General features: G+C 39.6%; 1 protein-coding gene across 6 annotated transcripts in view; it reads right to left on the reverse strand.

Annotated features, from left to right (window-relative positions):
• RAPGEF5 (Rap guanine nucleotide exchange factor 5) overlaps window positions 1-17359 on the reverse strand; it is a 219423-nt gene that overhangs the window by 26215 nt on the left and 175849 nt on the right. For 5 of the 6 annotated variants that reach the window (XM_059933978.1, XM_059933983.1, XM_059933981.1 and 2 more), the window contains 7 exons: window positions 16746-16843; window positions 14921-14951; window positions 13896-13974; window positions 11561-11728; window positions 7917-8014; window positions 4661-4783; window positions 2761-2939 (listed from right to left, as the gene is read on the reverse strand). In XM_059933978.1, the coding sequence (XP_059789961.1) occupies window positions 2761-2939; window positions 4661-4783; window positions 7917-8014; window positions 11561-11728; window positions 13896-13974; window positions 14921-14951; window positions 16746-16843 (776 nt within the window). The remainder of the gene's footprint in view (window positions 1-2760; window positions 2940-4660; window positions 4784-7916; window positions 8015-11560; window positions 11729-13895; window positions 13975-14920; window positions 14952-16745; window positions 16844-17359) is intronic. The other variant, XM_059933979.1, reaches the window with a different exon arrangement.

Below are 17359 nucleotides of genomic sequence, written 5' to 3' on the forward strand. Positions count from 1 at the left end.
ACACAGCAAGCCTTTCAGACAGCAACTGCTGGAGCTGAAAACAAGACTTTTCGGGGAAATCATTTTATTATTAGTCATTATAAAAAGTTTATTATTCTTCTTTGTATTCAGAATCATTTATTCACACAAAATCTTAGATATAAGTCTCATCTTTTTATCTTTTATCTCCCCATAAACAATTTTCCTGGTTCAGATCTCTTTTTCAGTCATACTTAAAATTAAAAAAACAACAAAAACAAAAACCCACATATACTTAACATCTGAATCTGTAAAAAAAAAAAAAAAAAAATTAATATAGAAATGATTTCTCTATAAGACGAATTGATACAGTACAAATATGGGTTACCATTCCCATCTGGAACCTTCCTGTACCAAGGTTCATTCATTTCAAGGTAAGAACAGACTGACACTAAAACATTCCAGTTTATTGTCAGTCTAACACTCCTTTGTGCAAGGAAATAAAATCCACTCAACCCACAGAGGTGGGGGGATGGGATTGGTAAGAAGGAAGGAAACATGAATATGCAAATAGGATGGCTTAGGCAGGGAAGACACGTCGTGATCACGGAAATGACTGTTTTCCCTTGGCTATTCCTACCAGTGTGATTATGAAGAATTTAACTTTATGTTTCTGTTGGCATTCTGTTCTACGGGCCAGGGACAGAGACCAGTACAGCAAACAATTCAAGAGCATGGGGCCATATGGAGAAGATGTGAATATACATATTTCATTTCCCTGAGGACAGATATAATCGTATACTGGGAACTAAGCTATGTGGTGTCATTTTACTCCTTAGGACATTCACGTCCCATTTCACCAAGTAACTGGCATTTATAAGAAAGTTTTTGATCGCAAAGAGCCTCACATTTAAGAATGTCACAGGCTATTATAGAAAATGTACTGGCCAAACAAACAAACAAAAAAGGAGCATTCATCATAAAAGCAGTCCAAGATTTAGGCATATCTGTTATCTATCTCTCCGTGTCCATCACCAGTCACATCAAACACCAGGTCAGGAACCGCCATTATCTCTCACCTAAGTAAACAAAATATCCTGCTTCTGGGGTCTCCTCACCAACAGTTCAGTCTATGTGCTACTTTCAGATCAACCTTCCTGAGGGACAACTTGGATCACATCCATCTCCTGCACAAAAACTTTCAAAGAATCCCTACCGCCTTCTCAATTCAGTCTAAACTTTTCATTCTGAAATTCAACATCCTTTACAATTTGGTCCCATCTTCCTTTTTAGATCAGTCTCCCACAACTTCCTTACAAATACCTTCCGCCCTCGCCAAACTGGATGAGGTTCCTTTCTCTGACCACATGCTCTCTGCCTCTGATGAACTTCTCTGCTTCTCTCTCATGAGTCTGACCTCCCCGGACAGTGTGCTCTTTTGAATTCCTACCCAGAATTCAAAATGCTACTTTCTTCCAAATGTTTTTCTAATCCTCCTTTCCCACACCCTTGGCATATAAGCTTCCCATCCTCTAAAGCCCCTGAAAGAATTTCATCTCATCATCGGGCACCCTCAGGTTCTATTTTGCAAATTAGACATTTGAGTTATAGAAGTATCCCCCCAGCCGATTGAGTGCAGGCTCACTCTGATTTCCCCACAATACCTTGCATGGATGTGCAAACATGAATGAGAGATCAATACATATTTCCTAAATACATTACACTGACATGTACTCAGAAAAGGTTTGATATAAAAACTACTTTGAAAAACAAAGGAAAAAAAAAAAATGGGAAGACTGGAAGGTAGAAGGAACTGGGAAAGATTTTGATTCATGTTGCCTGTTTCTGTTGGGAAGCTGTCCCAAGAGTGGTTTCAGGATATCAATCTGGTATTTTAAGAGATGCTCCCAGGAAGTTACTACAATGTCATTCAACCGACTTTACTGAGTCACTGCTATTTACCAAGCTCAGGACCAGGCACCCCAGGTACAGTGACTGCTTAGAAATGGTCCCTGTCCTTTGGAAGCTAACACAGTCCACTGAAGGAATTCTATATAAAAAGGTAAGTTTAATCAATATAATAAAGAAGTTTTTTAAAAAAGGAAAAAAAAAAACATGTGTGCATGGTAGGGGGAGGTCAGGGTAAGGAGGAGTTGACCCTGCATTTGAAAGTCAGGAATGATTTTAGGAAGGAAGCAACATACGACCTAGGTCTTGAAGAATGACAGCAATTTGCTGGGTGGAAGTGGCCATTCTTGGCAGAGCCAGCAACACAGGTCCAGGCTTGGATGATGGTGTGCGTGGGAAAGGGAGAGCCATTTAGAGTGGCTGCAGCATGGGGTGAGGCTCAGAGGTCAGGTGCGACCAGACACTGCAGGGCCTGCTAAGGAGTTTGCAAAGTTCATACTCTGGGCATCAAGGAGCCAAAAGCAGAATCGTGAAATGCATCTGACTTTCAATGGTTCTCACCCCCCTCACATCACCTTCCCCCATTTTCCTAACCTACTGTAGCTCACCTGGCTACAAGGGTAATTTAGCTGCACGATGGGGCATATGTGCACTGCCTGCTTTTCTCTACAGCATAGAGCAGACTGCTTTGGTCTAGTATTTTGACATTTACTTTAAGATATAAATACTTCAAAGGCGAAGTCAGAAATATTCAAAAACAGACCTTTTCAATCATTTGGCCACTTAACTCAAGAGTACCCTTCTGCATCTCATCCCTTCTGATCATCACAAGGAAAATAATGTACCCTCTCAAAGAGAGGAGAAGAATTGCATTTTTTACCACTAGAAACTCACTGAGCAGCAATTTTGATGAATTTTTTCACCAGCTGCACTCTCTTGCCCAGTTGGCTGCAGAGCAGAATCTCCGTGGCCACCCAGAGCTGGACCTCATTGCATCTCTGGAGCAGGAGGCTCAGGTTCACTGTGTGCTCCCCACTTCCTTGTCTGCTGAACGTGAAGTAGATCAGCTCTTGCTGAAAGACAATGTATTCATACAAGTGCTTATTGTTGTAGCATAGAGTCAAGTTGATACAAAATTCAATTCATTTTTAAGAGCTACTTCAGGTAGGCACTGTCATATCATAACATGTTAGATATAACAAATAACAATATAGTAAATTCAAGATAATTTATCTTGACTTTCAGAAATGCCTTCACGCAGAAGCCTTACATAAATGTAATTTTTTAGAATGCAAGGATGACATTTTTCGTGAAAACCTAAGACATTCTAAAGTTTAAGTCACAGGCTGAATCAAATCCAAACTTCCCAAACTTGTTCTATAAGCAACTTCATGTGCAAATGACTATCATTACATTAGACCCTCACAGGTAGGTTCTCTAGACAAGGGTTCTTACATTTCAGTGTGAATCCATATCACCTGGAGGCCTGTTAAAGCACAGATTGCTGGGCCCCACCCTCCAAATTTTCTGGGTCAGTAGGTCTGTGGTCTGGCCAAAATCTGCATTTCTAACAAGTCCCCAGGTGTGCTGATAATGCTGGTCTGGGTACCCACTCTTTGAGAACCACTGACATAAGACATTGTCAAATCACAGAAAGAGAGCAAGATCAGGACAAGGTACAAAACTGACAAAATCGAGTCAGACCAGTAACTAGTGACATAGACTGACCATATGCAAAGCAATGGAAGAGATCTGTTTCTAACCGGAGGGGTGTGCGTGTATATTTTACAGGAGCAATTCACATTCTCCTATGGCATAAGCACATAAGCAGGGACGCACCCCACTCTACTACCATTTGCAAAGTCACAAGTCATTTAGCTTGAATGAGTTCACTACTTGCTCAAATTTAGATCATCAGGTTGGAATGTTGTCGGTGAGAAAACATGAGGACATTTAAAAAACGTTCCAAAGTGAAAGTGAAGCTTGGGGGTCCCTAAATTGGGCATGAGTTCCTTCTTCAGGAGGAAAGGCCTTCTTGTAATGAAACATTTCACTACACAGCAAAGCAAATGCAACATATTGTTGCACAGAGCTGCCTCATTTTTCATCTCCTGATTCCTGTGGGCCTTTCCCCTGGCTACATTTATTCATCAACTGTCAGTAGCATTTTACCCCTCATCTACTGTTTTATAAATGTTTAAGCTGTCCTCAAGGGAAAGGGTGATGGACATAAAAATTTGAAATATATCTCAAAATTTTCAATAGAGTACTTGAAGTCTTGCAGCATAGTCTAAATGTATAGCATGTTCTTGGGAATGTGTGTGTGTGTGTGTGTGTGCATGTAGGTACAAACATAAATGTGTTTCTCATATAAGTACTGTAAAGCTCTGTAAAGCTCATGGAAAAATAAAAATGTCAATATCAAAGGTATCAAATGTAAAATGCCTCTTCCACCCCATTAGACCTCCATATATATATATATATATACATATGAATACATGTTTTCAAACAAAATATAGCATATTTATACTATATTAACACAAACATCCAATTGTATAATATTAGGTGCAAATAAAGCATGATCATGTATTCTGATTTTCCTAGGTTTGGGTCAGTCTTTTAATATATTTAAAGTCCCCAAATATCTTTTTTGGGCCATGGTATTCTAAAGCGTAACTAGATCACCAGATGATGGATCTTCTTAAAACCCAGTCACACACACAAATATTCTTCAAAAAGAATTCACAGTTATAATGGCACTAGCATTTATTTTATCATTTCCCTCCTTACTTACCTCGTGAATTGAATTGAAGAGGCTCCAATCAAAATTCATTAATTCCAGGGCAATATCCCAAGTGTTCATTCCCAAAATCCTAATTGACCTTTGCTGTGATTCTTCATTTTCTGCAAAAGGATTCTAAGGTGACAGACAAAAGTAAAAGAATCCTCAGTAAATTCCGAAATATTTGGCACTGAATTGGCTGGCTATCGAAAGGCATTAGAAACCCACATTAGAAAAAAAATCTTGTCTGAGCGCACTTAATATTTTCCCTGGTCCATTCACTTTCAGTGAGTTACAACCAATTTAGCAAACAGCCTTGGAAGCTGTAGAATGTGATCAATGATACTTCACTGAGTTGCCCCTCCCCCCTACACACACACACACACACACACACACACACACACACACACAAATCTGATTATAAAACACTGCCCCGGCAGACAACATAATGAAAGTGAAAGCCCTGAAGTCACTTTGGCTTCTGGTAAGAATTAATGTGCCAACAGGGTTAGTACAAAAACAAACAAAAGAAATGTCACAGTGTACTTCAATAAAGACAGACATGGCTTTTACAGAAAATATGTTTGACGAGTCTCATCCCAGACATACATTTACAAATTTTATTAAAATGCCCATGGAAAGCCAAAAAAAAAAAAAAAAAATTTTAAACAGGAAATAAAAAATAAGTTACTTCATTTATACCATGGTGGATGATTATTTTAAAGTATCAATTGCTTTCCCTACACAAATGGATATGAGTTTGGTAATAATAGTATTTCCTTAAAATCCGACATAAAATTATTAAATGCCACCACAATTTTAAATCTATTGTCACTGTTAAACGTATTAAAATTATCTGGCATCTTTTTAAAATATTTGATATTTTCTAATTAAGATATAAATTCTCCCATCTGACTTGAATAGTTAAGGACGTTAAAATAGTTAATGACTTGGGAAAAAAAAGAAGGTGACTTTGCAAAAATAAATGCCATAGCAGGATAAAGGGACTATTTCAGAATCCAAATATTAGTCTCTATTTTTTGAACTGCAAAATAAATTATTAGCATTTTTGAATTCTTATATTTATGTAAACGTTTCCTAATTTAAAAAAATGACAAAAGACCTTCACAAGCTTTTCCACAGACTTGATTCTCTTCAGAGTAGGTTTAGGTACAAATTGTCCCTGTACCCCGCAGTGTGGATACGGGGTGGAGCTCTGTAAGGGCTGAATGAATGATGTGCATGCATGCAAACACTGAGGTGGGGGAAAGCCCAGGTTTCTCAGGGATTGGTCTGGCTAGATTGGGACCAGATGGACGTCGGGCTGCACTGAAGACATTCAAAGAGCCACGACTTGGGAAGTAACCCAGATCTCTGCTTAGTAATTTGGAGGTGTAAGGGTATTTTCACTTGGCTTTTTATCCCTCCTACTTTCTCCCTAAATGTGCCCCCTATCCTGGCACTGCCCTCTGGTTACTCAAGGTAGTCCACTGCCCTCTCCAAGAAACACTTTCTATTTCTCTATTCCATTCATTCAGGGCTATGATTCCTGCTTTCCACGAAGGCTGATCTATGCACAAGCACAGTGGATATGAGTGGTTTCACATGTTATCCTTCCCTTACAATGTTCCATTTCAACTGAAATCTTTTTTTTTTTTTTCAACTGAAATCTTTTGGAGATGAAATCACCTAAACTTTGATTCCAATGGGAAATTTTTAGGTGGTGCAAAAAGCTGGTGGGGGAAGCATCCGAGTACAAGATAGCAACTGGCTCAACCCGGAATTCACAGCACCTGTTTATCCCACAAGACACAGCCCCAGGCCTGCCCTCTACTCTTCCGAGGCCCTCGACCGCAGCAGAAGAGCGCTCTGGGAACGCACACGAGGGAACCGCATGAGGAGTCTGGGTGTGGCGGGTGAGGGCTGGGGGGTGGGAGACAATTAGAGTGTGGGTCCTTCCATCACCAGGAGCCTAGGGCAACTGCATATTAGATTCTTCTCCTTCACATAGTGTGGGGGAGGGCGGCGGGCAGTCACATCCATCTCATTATTTACTCAAAGATGCTGTGCATCTTGTCTGTCAAGTTTCACTGGTGGAATTACATCGTGTATAGACACAGGCCTGGTGACCTGCAGAAGGACACCCAGAATCAGGAAATCCCAAGTAAGGCAAAGGGTTTCCCTCTCCTTTTCTCCCTCACGTACAAGGAGGAAGGTGCAGGTGCTCCAGAGTCAAATATAACTGGACTGAAATCCTAGCCCTCTCCCTGGCTTGGCTGTGGGAAGCTAGAGTAAGTCACTCAGCCTCTCTGAACTTCACAATGTTAGCAGGAAGGTTAAATGACATACTGTATGTCAATTACTTAGTACATACATGTCTGGTAGAAAGTGTGAAGGTAAGAGTGACTAATGTCATAATGGTAGCTTGATATCTTGCAGATAATTTTACATAAGATACTTTTAGTATAAGCAGTTTTGGTTAACCCACATGGTATACAGATTCCTCCATTATATATACAACAGGAGCCAGCTGGAAAGACCCATCCTTGTGACGACTCCATGGAACAGACCAGGACCATGAGTCTGGATGATACAATCACGATCTGGTACAGCCCACTTTTTATGGGCGATGGATCTGACGCCTGACCCTACCGTTGAGAAAGCAACCATGAGACCGAGGTTTTTGGGAACAGGAACAACAACAAATCAGCTAGTTAGGCGTAAGTGTCCTTAAATTTAGGACAGAAAATAACACACAGTGTGGATTCTACATTTCTTCATACGCTTACGCTTCAGTGGCATCTGATGTTCCACTGTTATGTGCCATTTTACACAGGGAAGGCTAACCATCCACCCTTTCTTCAAAGGAATGGCACACTCAAAGTGTACCCAGTGGACAGGTACTAAGGACAGAGTCTCTTTCCCTTTAAATCCACACAGGATGCGTTCCTCAGCCTAACCTCTACATATCCACCAAAAAAGAAGAATGGAATTAAGATTCCATCAGAGAAAGAGTCATATCTCTCAAATCCCTTGTTTCAGAGGGACTCAGAGAGAAATAGCGTTTGACTTAGGAGGGGTTGAGAGTCCCTAAAGAGGGGCCTGCCTTTGATTTGCAAAAGCAGTGTTGTTTGAAAAGTGTATTGTTGACTACAGGAGGAAACAGCTTGATGTATTTTTCTAACGTTCATTTTAAAACATACAAATACATGTGCTCAGTCTGACATTTGTGTCTGTGTGTTTCGAGTACAAGGCTAAAGGTACTCACCAAAGTGTCAGCCAGGTCTTTCCGGTAGACATATATCCGACCAGATGCTTCAAGGGATTTGGAGATGGCCAAGTCATTTGGCTGAAGTTCATGCTTTTCTTTATTTACAAAAAAGAGTAATTAGAACACAAGAACACCTAGTAGGCATTCACAGTACATCTAAAGAGTGAAATTTGCCAGAGAAAAATATTTAAAAGTAAATGGGATGTGAAGTAGATTTAATTCCGTTCTGCATACGCGATACAATGATACCAGATAATCAATGCTCGTTATCCATAAAGAAGTACCCTCTTGTGATTCATTCTTATAATATTTAGTCATTCTTTACACAGAACAGCTTAGGGAAGAAAGTAAAATTCATTCATAATCCCATCACTCTAAAGTAACCATATGATAGTAATATTGGTAACAGTTGAGTATATTTCCATCCTGATCTTTATGCAAATATGTGTGTACACACATGTACATATGGTCACAATTATTATTTATATGTTTGCATTAATAATCACTATAGATATATGTATTTGTAATTATTCCTTATGTGGTTTTATATTCCTATTTTAAGTACTTACCCACTTGTCAAAATTATTTATAATGTCACGTCATGTGTAATTGATTATGTAACAGTCTATTATGCCATCATTTAATCTTTCCTCTGTTGTTGAACATTTAATGGTTTCCAGTTTTTTTTGCTCATATAAATTAGATAGCGAGAACCATGCTAAACACTAGCACAGGGACCAGCACATAACAGGGGTTTGATAAATGGGATCTATTATTACAGCAGCCATATATATATTGCCAAAGTCAACATCTTTGTGCATAAATCTTTGGCTGCTTATAGATGATTTTCTTAAGATAGATTCCCAGTAGTGGAATTCCTAGGTCAAAGCGAAGGAACATTTTTAAAGTTTCTGATACAAGCTGCCAAACTGCTTTCCAATTCTTACACCCACCAACGCTCACCATTCCTTTGAATAAATTTACTGTTTTGCTAAAATCAAAAATAGATTCTCAGATTACTTTGTGTTTCTTGACTACTAGTCAAGGTGAATATTTTCATCTATTCTTCTTCTATTTTATTCCCCTATTGTTCCTGTCCTTTGGCCATTTTTCTACCATAGGTGGGCCCTTATAGCACAATAGGCTTCTCATAGAAAAATGTCCTCCCCCCACCTACAAGATGCAGATGGGAATCGACCAAAGTGATACTCAACTTTATTCCACTGTGACATAATCAGCCTCTCCTAAGGTAGTCCTCCAGTTACCCAGCATGGTTGGAAATACAATATGCCACATCTCTTTTTCTAGAAAACTTAATCAGTTCAAGAGCCAGATTTTGTTTTGAACATTTCTGCTTGATACAGAGTACACAAATGATACTCGAATACATTCTTTATGGCCCAGCATTGCAAAGATCAGTAGTATTGTCACATCGGGCTGTTGATGTCGGCAGTAAATGGTCCCACATAGCCGGGATCTGACGTTCTTCTATCTCCTCCCTCTTTAGCTACAATTTCTTGCAACCCTCTGTGTGCCCATATATACCTTATATCTGACTTTATAAGAGCCATTCTGCATTTGCTATGGAATTTGCATTCTGCAAATGCCATGGCTTTCAGACAGTAATTTTTCCATTTGCTAAGAAGTGTTTTTCTTACTTTCAGATTTGTCACTACACCATGAACGATGAAAAGTGATAGGATTTTAAGCTCTGAGTAACTGGGTAGGTTTCTGTTACTACATACATATATACCTAACTTGGGTACAAAACAGCTAGAAACCTACTGCAAGCTGTGAGGGTAATAGTACCAGTCCTTTTAGAAAAGTCCACAAAACCTACAACATGGCCAACATCTCTAAACTTTTTTTAACAAAAAGAAAATAACTGTAGATCTCACTGTCATTTCATTTTGATGTAGCATTTAAAACATTTATTAAAAAGTACGTAACTAGAGCAAGGAATACATTAAGCTCTGTGGGCTTTTTTTTCTTCATAAGAACATTATTGCTTGGGGGATATGAAGCTGCAGGCAGAAAGGTTCTTAACAGACAAAACTACTAATTGATGGAAAATGATGGCATATTTCCAAACCTATGAGATAATTCAAGAGATAAACTGATATTGCTAGTGATGATTAGCTATAAGTCTATACACATTAGAACGAGAGATGAATCTAATAGAGTGTAAAAATCGTATTTCACAGCCATCAAACAGATATTGGGTAGTAAAAGACACACTAATTCCCAGATTCACGTGTGGCCTTGGGCCGACTCTGAGTCAGCCTCCAAGGGGGTGTGGGTCTCAGCTGTGCCACCAGGTTCTCTCAGGGTCCTTCTTTCTCCGTCACCTTCCGTCTGCATGGGGACCCAGTGATTACTTTCTGTAATGGTATTGCCTTGAGAGGCAAATGCTGATTTTGATGAAGCTTAATACTGTTTAGAATCATTTAATATCTTTGGTCACTTAAAATTAATACACAAATATCATATTTATCTGGAATACCTAATATATTTTATGAAACGTTCAACTACTCCCTGATTAAAATTCACGTAGTCCACATGTTTCTGAAATTTTTGCTCTTTTTCTTTAGAGAATGTTTTGATGGGATGTACAACGCCCAGGGAGAGGAAGGAGCGACTCACTTACTAGGACAGGGGAGGTGGGCAGTATTTGTTTGAATATGTAATCAACTAGCTTGTAGGACCATTTTACCTGCCTCTGAGTAACAAAGCGAAAGAGGCAATGTTCCATCACATAATGCTTTCGCATCAACTACAATACATTCTGATCTTCTTCTCCTGACTCTAGAACGATAACAAAGGGTAAACAGGAATGCCCTTTATCTGCTCCCCCCTCCCCGGCCCGCCCCATCTCTGGCTGATTAGTTTACACAGTACTCCCATTTTTCAACTACTGGGACTAAGTCACTTTCTTTGTATTTTTCTCAGGGTTAATGAGATATTAAATAAAGATCGTAAGCCAAAAAAGGAGGCCAGTGACACTGAGATCTGACAGGCTCCAGTGAAAATGCAGGGGTCTGTTCAGGTCACACAGATCAATAGTATCAGCTTGTAATCTGTGTGATCTTATTCAAAACAGACAATAAACCATTCTCTGAGGATAAATAAGGCCCAACAGAGGCAAAAACTATAACCAGGGCTCACTCTCCATGTCTGCCCGAAGGAACACTGCCTGTGAGCTTTCGGCTTATTGTACAGTTTTTATTTCCTTCAATAGGGAGTCTTTATGTATTAAACTGTCAGCCAGCAAAATGACTAGTTCAAGGCTGCCTTTCTTTTTTCTTCGGAAAGTAATTTCATCCTTTAGCAGTTTCCCAAGTTAATTTAAATATGAAAACAGAAGGCTTATCTAGAGTACAAAATATGTAAAGCTTTATAATATATTTCAAAACACTGGCGCGCTTCTCTGTTCAGTTCTTGGGGAGGAAATTCAGTATCCAACAGTACCCAACTGTTGTCATGGAAACACCTCTGGTAGGCGGCTTCTTATTGTTAGAGTGGTCAACCAGCTGCAGACCCAGAAGGGACGCGCTGCACGTTTACTCCATAAAAATGTCAACTCTCTCCTCCTGGAGGCAATCCAGTGAAAGATTAATATTCAAAGACAGAAAATAATTTACCCCCAGAGAACGTGACGGCTACCAGAGCCAGATCCTCTTCCGCATGCTGGATCTTTTCCGCCACAACTCTCAGGATCTCGTGGGCTGTACTGGAAACTTTTGCCTTCACGCTGACATAGGAGTGCTCCGTTATATACACGTGACAGAAAACTGCATGAGGTGAGAGAACTGTGAGTAGACAGAGAACAACTGTGGCCGTGAGGTACAGACTTTTCACCCAAATCAAGGCACCCGCCACACTATTCCCTGTAGCACAGAGCAGACACAGCTAGATTTACATATATATGTGTGCACATGGGTGCCTGAGGGCACAGCAATGCGAGCTTGCACACACGTGAGATGGAGACGTGATAAAGCTGCTGAGCAAGGTGGAGTAGTGCTTAAGCATCCCATACTGTAGTGAGAGACCCACATCATGCAGAAGCGTCTGCTCAGGGTGGCGGCAGCCTGGGCCACAGCACAGTGGGATCTGTGCAACAGGGACTAGACTTCGGAGTCCCTTCTTTGAGGGTTACTGTGATCTCCCAAAGCAGTCTATTAAAGCGTCTAATTCAAACATTTTTGTTTTACACTTCACCTCTGGACAGGCACAGTGGGCTCAGTAAAGACCACCACATTTTGTTATTTGAATTCTCATAAGCTTATCTAAAAAATCTGTCACTTGCTATGGTTTTTGGCTTCAGCTTTCTTGCTCATATAAGAATGAACCTCCGCGCACTGTCCCTCCACCCATATCAAGGTGGTAGTGAGTTTAGTTTTCAAATGGAGGTCACATTTCCAGCCTTTTTAATTTCCTTTTTCTTGTCTGTGGTACTAATCATTATTACTAGGACATTATCACTATTAGGGTGAATGGGCCCTGGAAAAAATGTTTCTTTATGATTTAATAGCAGAAACTGTAGCAATGCAAATAACTGACACGTTATTTGTCTCTTGTATCAGCCATTCTGAATGTATAAAACACCAGCTTCTTTACTAAAGACAGAAGGACAATAATATACTCAGATATTCTTCTCTTCTAGATTGCAAAAAAAAAAAAAAAAATGGGGAGTGCAGGTCCTAGAGAAATTTCATATGCAATTTAAATGGCACCACAAAAATAAACCCAGGAATGTTTGCACAGAAATGCAAATGAAGCAAAAGACAAACTATGGGTTTACTAGTACAAACCTCAAAGTAAACATGCCACCAAGAGGCACTGACAGTATTTTGTTCTGGGTTTGGTTGGGTGTGTCACTAAAAGCATAGCATCTAACAAATAGCTGTTTTATGTGTTGTCAACAGACTTGTGAGAGACAAAAGGCTTCTTTCCTTACACAAAAAGACGGAATTTTGGAGCAAGGCAAAGATGCAGTCTACAAACTACTAAATGTGGGGAAAGTTTACAGCTTGCTCAGTAAAATGATGAACAAAAAGAGGAGGGGGGGTCTTGAAATACTCAGACTCTTTGAAACTCAGCTTGGAAAAGTATACAATTAATTGTAAGACAAATGGGAAAGGAAGGTCAGCAACTGAGAGATGAGGAGGTAAGGTCATTCCATTCGTTCCTCCACTTGGTACAGGTGACACTTATGACCCAACGAGTGCCATCATGTTTGGTTATACACAAACAATGGAACAGAAGAGGTATCCTGTGACATTTTGTTGTTTAAACATTCAATAAGTTGAATATTCAACGTCCACACTTAAAATTTCAGCGCTGTCGGGAAAGGTGAATTAAAAGAGAAAGTCTCCAAGTCACAATAGCATGAACATTTGAATTGCTGTGTTTCCCAGCTCTGCCCTTGACTCAACCTTTATCTAAACAGGAGGAAACCATTTCCGGTTCCGTTATAAAACAGTAATGTAGAAAAGCACGCCAGGGGCTTCCCTGGTGGCGCAGTGGTTAAGAATCCGCCTGCCAATGCAGGGGACACGGGTTCGATCCCTGGTCTGGGAAGATCCTACATGCTGCGGGGCAACTAAGCCCGTGCGCCACAACTACTGAGCCTGTGCTCTAGAGCCCGCAAGCCGCAACTACTGAGCCTGCCTGCTGCAACTACTGAAGCCCGTGCACCTAGAGCCCATAGCCCATGCTCCACAACCAGAAAAGCCACCGCAATGAGAAGCCCGTGCATCACAACGAAGAGTGACCCCCACTCGTCGCACCTAGAGAAAAGCCTGCGTGCAGCAACGAAGACCCAACATAGCCAAAAATAAATAAGTAACTTAATTAATTAAATTAAAAAAAAAAAGAAAGCACATCAGCACCTTCAGAGTGCTACAAAGGTTCGGAGAACGATGGTGATCAGCTGCTACGCCACCTGCCCCAGACCCTTGTTCAAACCATACTCACTTTCCTCTGTTTCCGTCACAGTTCCTCTATGCTGGAGCCAGTTCTCCTTAAGACTGAATTGGTGGAAAAGGGCTTTATTCTGCAAGAAGGGAGAACAAGAACAATGAATGAATGTATTGCTGCCCTTTGGAAAACTAGAGCTGTTTGCAACATGTTCCAAAAGGGCGTGCCAATTTTTTTTTTTTTAATATGAAATCCACCCATCTAATCTTAGAGGAATAAACTGGGAGTTGCCTCAATTAATGCATGTGGAGGTGGAGAGTCTGAGCAACATGATAGACCTTGGCCAAGGGAAAAAGCCCCCAAAATGATTCTCTGCAACATGCCGGAGAATATGGGCGTGATTTTTAACCCTGGCTACTACAAACACCCATAGCTTCTTCTCCTGAGAAAGACATGGGTTCCCCATCCCAACAGCAACCTTGCTTTTGGATAAAGCCACGTCGAGATAGTTTCATACTTCTGCTGTAGTGCAATGACTTGCTTAAGAGAAATAGGTACATGATTCATTATGATTATCCATCACCTGATATATCAGCTCCTACAAAACTTGTGCCTGACATCTCATTTAGCATTTCCCCCCCCCCCAAGTTGAAGAGGAAACACATTCATTCTGGCTACCATCTCTCTTTCTGTTGGGTTGAAGGGTTCCAACCTTTTTCTTACAAGACTTCCTTACTCTTGCAGGCAAGAGTCTTGCATAGATGGTTTTCTATCTTTATATCAATGACTAAAAATCAAATTTACATCACTCTGGGGATGTTGGGGAAACTCTGAGACTCCAAAACGCACCACAAAAATTCAAAATGTCATAAAGTCAAGGGCACCTGGCTGAAACTGAATCTGCACAAGCACAGGGAAAGCTAAGTGAGGTAGGAGCGGGGAGGCAAGGTGCAGCCCCCGGCTCCCCACCTGGCCCTCCTCTGCTAGAGGCAGCGTTCATTAATTATGAAGAAATACCAAGTGGGCCAAGGCCAGGCCTCCAAACCAGATCACCCCGTTTCAGACAGAAGGGGCGGCCTTACCTTCCTCTGCGGTGAATATTCATCTACAGTGCTGAAAGGAAAAGGACAAGACATCAGTCTTTGTCTCAAACCCAGAATAATGTAGTGATTGTCACAGAGACTCCTTTTCAGGCAGTGGGCAGAGGTTTTTGCTTTTCAGAAAGATAAAACACACAGTATTCATTAGTTTACTATGCATAACACACTTGACATTGGGCTCTGGATTTCCAGTGAACCAGGAAGAAAAGAAGCTATTTATTCAACAGGTATATTTTGCTTTCTACCCATAGAAATGGAGCATTGAGGAAATAACTGGATTTATTTCCACAGAAACTCTAAGTTTTCTCATATTTGGCTAGATTTTAGGTGAAATTATTGTTCTTTAGATAGCTAAATAAGTCAGCCAAGGCAGATCTTTTCCAGGATGTTTCTATGTGTGGTGGAACTGGGGGATCTTCTGCAGGTCCCCAGCTCAAATCTTATTCCAGGATCTAGACATATTTCATCACCTTGTACCAAAGAGGCAAGAATCATGTCTCAGACAACTTTCTTACTTAAATCTTTTATTTCCCAGTTTTATGTAAGTTTTTAAATGGAATGTATTAAATTCCATTAATTTATTTAATGCATTTAAATGTGTACTAAACCAGAATTAAATTTTCCCAACTGTAAGAAGGCCTGCCTTACAGCATAGATCAACTTCCATGTAGGGGATTATTCTGATGTAAAGGTTTCTTTCTTTTTCTTTTTTGCTTCATTTGTTTGTTCATATTTTCATACTAGTCTTAGGCTATCGAAATTTATTACAGTGTAGACTGTGATAAAAGAAGACCACCAAAATTCACAACATTCATTTCTAACACCCTGCAACTCATTTCTGTATTCCTAAATGTGTGATTTTCCTGATTGGGACTAAGGTTTATACATAATTTGTTTGCACCCTAAAATTCTTTATATAGCCTTTACTAAATAGGATATCCCTTTACTAAAATTAAGTCAGGATCTCCCTTTACTACATAGGATCTCTCTTTACTAAAATTAAGTCAGGCTTTAAATCTCAAATCAATAATCTGAAAGGCCTGAATTAACATTTCCTATGAGAAGTGCATTTGTGACTGCTGAAATCTTAATAGAAGTTTTTCACAACTTGACAACAGATGTGTTTTACGTTTAAAAAGTAGAAACTACATTGTAAATCAGAGAACAATTTTTCCCTTCAGATTAACTTTGCAGCTATATCTGAAAACTGAATAATGACTTGATGTTTTCATTTACCAAAATTAATAAGAGTTAGTGGTAAATCAGAGTAAAGTCAGGTATTAGCAATATGAAAGACTAATGATAGATAACTTAGTGATACACCTTGGATATGACAAAAGTCACTGAATAAATGCTTTCCTTTAATTTTTCTGAATTGATACAGAAACTTCAGGGAATCCATAAAATTGAACTTTAAAAATGCACCATGACTTGCTGGGACCTATTTATAAAACTTTTTTCCTATTCATTAGAGATAGCTATGAGTTCCCCCAAATGACAAGTTAAACATTTACACTTTTAAAACTAAATAATAATTTATTAGATAATTGTTCTTATGTACCCAGACTGTCATGGCTCAGTTTGTTTCTATCATACCAAACAGGGTTAAAAAAAAAATAGCCAATAAGCTTGATTTAGTGTTCATTCATCTTGAGATATAAAAACAAATATTTACTACTAGAAAACCTAAGGAATCAAGATAAATCTCAGATTCAAAATGTTCAAAATGATATATATGAGACACCCCCAATTCTATCACATGTTGTGCTGCTTTCTTTTACTAACTGTGATGAGGAAAATTACTTACTGACGACGGTGCATTCCAAGTATCTTTTGAAATTCTTTCAGTTCTTTTTCAAGTATTGGGTATTCATATACATCATCCAGTACATTTCTGTATATGGTCTGGGGGAAAAAGAAAATTTCAGCTTAATTGGTTTGATGCCTATTTTGTAAGGATTAAGATTCACAGAGTGGTTAACCTGCTCAGGGAAATAAGTGGAATCCAGAACGCTGGGGGTTAAACCAGGTACCAATGAGATCCTGAGTGGGATTCCACCTCCTAGCCCCTCGCTCACCTGGTGTGGCTCTGTGGAAGCTTTTACAGGCTATAGGTAGGGAAAGGTGGAAACTTAAGAGATCTCCGGCTGGCTACTCAAAATTTCCATGCCTGTTCTATATTTTTAGAAATAATATCCACATAACCATTTGAGAGTGAAAAAATCCATTGAATTAAACTACCCAGTTGTTTTGAAAATAACATTAGTTTAGTCAGAGACTTGATTTAAACCAGTTTTTAACTGGATGTCTAAGTGATATCTGAATTTTGAAATCAAAGTGATTTCTTTCACGAAAGGCAAAATCAGTTTAGATACTTGCCTATTCTGAAATAGAACTCTTCCCTGCTCAAATTCCACTGTA

The sequence above is a fragment of the Balaenoptera ricei genome, chromosome 9, assembly GCF_028023285.1.
Source record: "Balaenoptera ricei isolate mBalRic1 chromosome 9, mBalRic1.hap2, whole genome shotgun sequence".
Taxonomy (NCBI): Eukaryota; Metazoa; Chordata; class Mammalia; order Artiodactyla; family Balaenopteridae; genus Balaenoptera; species Balaenoptera ricei.